Raw genomic sequence first — 4243 nt, forward strand, 5'->3', positions numbered from 1 at the left:
TGAGTGTGTGTGTATTATTGTGTGTGTGTGTGTGTGAGTGTGTGTGTATTATTGTGTGTGTGTGTGTGTGTGAGAGTGTGTGTGTGTATTGTTGTGTGTGTGTGTGTGTGTGTGTGTTTGAGTGTGTGTGTATTATTGTGTTTGTGTGTGTGTGTGTGTGTGTGTGTGTTTGAGTGTGTGTGTATTATTGTGTGTGTGTGTGTGTGTGTGTGTGAGTGAGTGTGTGTGTATTATTGTGTGTGTGTGTGTGTGAGTGTGTGTGTATTATTGTGTGTGTGTGTGTGTGTGTTTGAGTGTGTGTGTATTATTGTGTGTGTGTGTGTGTGTGAGTGAGTGTGTGTGTATTATTGTGTGTGTGTGTGTGTGTGTGTGAGTGTGTGTGTATTATTGTGTGTGTGTGTGTGTGAGTGAGTGTGTGTGTATTATTGTATACACCTAAACAGACATATATCCATAACACACACATATCTAAACACACACACACATACACACACACACACACCTAAACAGACATATATCCATAACACACACATATCTAAACACACACACACATACACACACACACACACACACACACACACCTAAACAGACATATATCCATAACACACACATATCTAAACGCACACACACATACACACACACACACACACACACACCTAAACATACATATATCCATAACACACACATATCTAAACACACACACACATACACACACACACCTCTTAAGAAATATGTAAACACACTCATCTAAATACACACGCACACTCTCACACACAATAACACACACATGCTTAAACACACACATATCTAAACACACACACGCACACACACACACACACACACACACGCTTAAACACACACAATAACACACACACACGCTTAAACACTCACAATAACACACACACACACACATACCTAAAAACTGAAAAAAATAAACACACACACATACACACACATACACACCTAAAGAAATATCTAAACACATCCAAACACACACTGTGCTGGATGATGTTCATGGTATGATGTGGAGAGTTTGAGGTTCCTGGAATCTGAACACACTGAAGCATAAACACACGGAGATGTTCTGCTGGTGTTTAGTTTAAAAACACTCAGCAGGTGAAGAAACATCAACAACAACATCAACAACCACAACATCATCTCAACATCATCTCAACATCATCTCAACAACATCTCAACATCATCTCAACATCATCTCAACATCATCTCAACATCATCTCAACATCATCTCAACCTCATCATCTCAACATCATCTCAACATCATCTCAACATCATCTCAACAACATCTCAACATCATCTCAACATCATCTCAACATCATCTCAACATCATCTCAACATCATCTCAACCTCATCATCTCAACATCATCTCAACATCATCTCAACATCATCTCAACATCATCTCAACATCATCTCAACATCATCTCAACAACATCTCAACATCATCTCAACATCATCTCAACATCATCTCAACATCATCTCAACATCATCTCAACCTCATCATCTCAACCTCATCTCAACATCATCTCAACATCAACATCATCATCTCAACAACATCTCAACATCATCTGAACATCATCATCTCAACATCATCTCAACATCATCATCTCAACATCAACATCAACATCATCTCAACAACATCATCTCAACATCATCTCAACATCATCATCTCAACAACATCTCAACATCATCTCAACATCAACAACATCAACATCATCTCAACATCATCATCTCAACATCATCTCAACATCATCATCTCAACAACATCTCAACATCATCATCTCAACATCTCAACATCATCTCAACATCATCTCAACATCATCATCATCTCAACATCTTAACATCATCTCAACATCAACAACTTTAACATCATCATCTCAACATCATCTCAACATCATCTCAACATCATCTCAACATCAACAACATCATCTCAACATCATCTCAACATCAACATGAATAGAAATGATCTGATCAAGCTCAAACATCCAGAAATCATTCACACCTGAAGCTCCATCATCGTCTGGGGGTGTTCAGTTACCATGGTTTAACAAACAGCTAAATAAATAAATGAATGAATGAATGAATCACCATGGTGGTACTTTACTGTCTCGTATCTACTGAGCGTCTAAAAAAACAATCAGAGCACAAATCAGACGAGATCCTGCTAATAATAAACATGGAGAGGGAAAATGCTTGTCTATACATTTTATCTCTGAGTAGTCCATCACTGACTGTACTGTGTTTGTTCTTTGCGGTCGCTGCGTCAACTTTAAAAGAAATAAAAGAGTAATTAATTCATTACTAAAGCAATTTAACCCCCCCCCCCCCTTTTGCTCATTAAGGACTAAACCAAACCCACAAGCTTCATCACGTGTGTTAGTTCTCGATCAGTAGGAGCTTTGTGCTGTCAGGTGAAAGGTTAAGAGATCGAATCCCGATTCTGCCATGCAGCCTCTGTTGGGCCCTTAACCTTGTTTACTCCAGGGGTGCAGTACCATGGCTGACCCCACGCTGTGACCCACAGCTTACCTCAGGCACGTGCACAGACATTTTTGGGGGCAGGTGCTCAAGCCAAAAGAAAGAGCACCCATTGCCAAAATTATTAATAAAAAAAAACAACAACAAAAAAAACTGTAGGATATTTAACTTATATATTTATTTTTGTTAACACAATCAATACACATTTAATCAAATAACTCAAATGATCAAATTGCATAAATAAATGAAAAACAGGCAAAAACACGGCCATATTGTGCACGCTTTTTAATAACCAAACAATATATTAAATAATAATTTAATAATGAGATAAATCAATGTTGTGCATAATAATCAAGAGTGACTTACTGAATCTCCATAAAGGGGAGAACACAGTATACATCATTTTACTGTTTTCTGACAGAGCTGAAGCATTACACTAATAATAAACCATTACTAGTATCAATTTACCTCTCCAGACTGTCATGTAGCTCAACTGAAGACCTACCTTTGATTTCAAATCAGAAACCCACTCTGGGTAGTTAATGTTAACAATGGGGCTATTATTATGCCAATAAAATCAAAAAGACAGCTAAATAACATTTTCCTATTTATTCATCATGTTTTGTATGCTGTTCTATATCATAGATCATTATATTTAGCCTTCTACATATATTAGTTTGTAATGTTAATTATTCCTCATTTGTAAACCTCATTTTAAATATTGATGAATGTAGAAAAAAATTGTGCTCCAGCAGAAAGGGCACTTTTCTCATCCAGGGCAAAAGGGCAGGTGCTGGAGCATCACTAGGGGTCTATCTGTACACGTGCCTGCACCTGCACACACATCTAAACACACACACACACACACACACACACACACACATCTACACACACACACACACTCATCTAAACACACACACACATGTAAACACACACACACATCTAAACACACACACACACACACACACACACATCTACACACACACACACACTCATCTAAACACACACACACATGTAAACACACACACACATCTAAACACACACATCTAAACACACACCATCTAAACACACACACACACACACACATTTCTACACATACACACACACATTTCTAAACACACACATCTAAACACACACACATGTAAACACACACACATCTAAACACACACACACATCTAAACACACACACACACACACACACACACATCTAAACACACACACACAAACACACATCTAAACACACACATCTAAACACACACACATCTACACACACACACACATCTGAGTACTTGCACACACATCTAAACACACACACACATTTCTACACACACACACACACACATTTCTACACACACACACACACACACATTTCTACACACACACACACACACACATCTAAACACACACACACACACACACATTTCTACACACACACACACACATTTCTACACACACACACACACACACATTTCTACACACACACACACACATTTCTACACACACACACACACACATTTCTACACACACACACACACACACATTTCTACACACACACACACACATTTCTACACACACACACACACACACACACATTTCTACACACACACACACACACATTTCTACACACACACACACACACACACACATTTCTACACACACACACACACACACACACACATTTCTACACACACACACACACACACACACACACATTTCTACACACACACACACACACACATTTCTACACACA

The 4243-nt window shown here is 38.4% G+C and overlaps 1 protein-coding gene across 1 annotated transcript in view; it reads left to right on the forward strand.

The window, feature by feature from the left end:
* The window catches only part of LOC134317364 (uncharacterized), a 37459-nt gene extending 35603 nt beyond the window's left edge, over positions 1–1856 (forward strand). The window contains exon 2 of the mRNA XM_062998176.1: positions 1117–1856. Coding sequence (XP_062854246.1) covers positions 1117–1856 — 740 coding nt within the window. The remainder of the gene's footprint in view (positions 1–1116) is intronic.
* Positions 1857–4243: the final 2387 nt, after the last annotated feature.

Source organism: Trichomycterus rosablanca, chromosome 6, assembly GCF_030014385.1.
Source record: "Trichomycterus rosablanca isolate fTriRos1 chromosome 6, fTriRos1.hap1, whole genome shotgun sequence".
NCBI classification, from domain to species: Eukaryota; Metazoa; Chordata; class Actinopteri; order Siluriformes; family Trichomycteridae; genus Trichomycterus; species Trichomycterus rosablanca.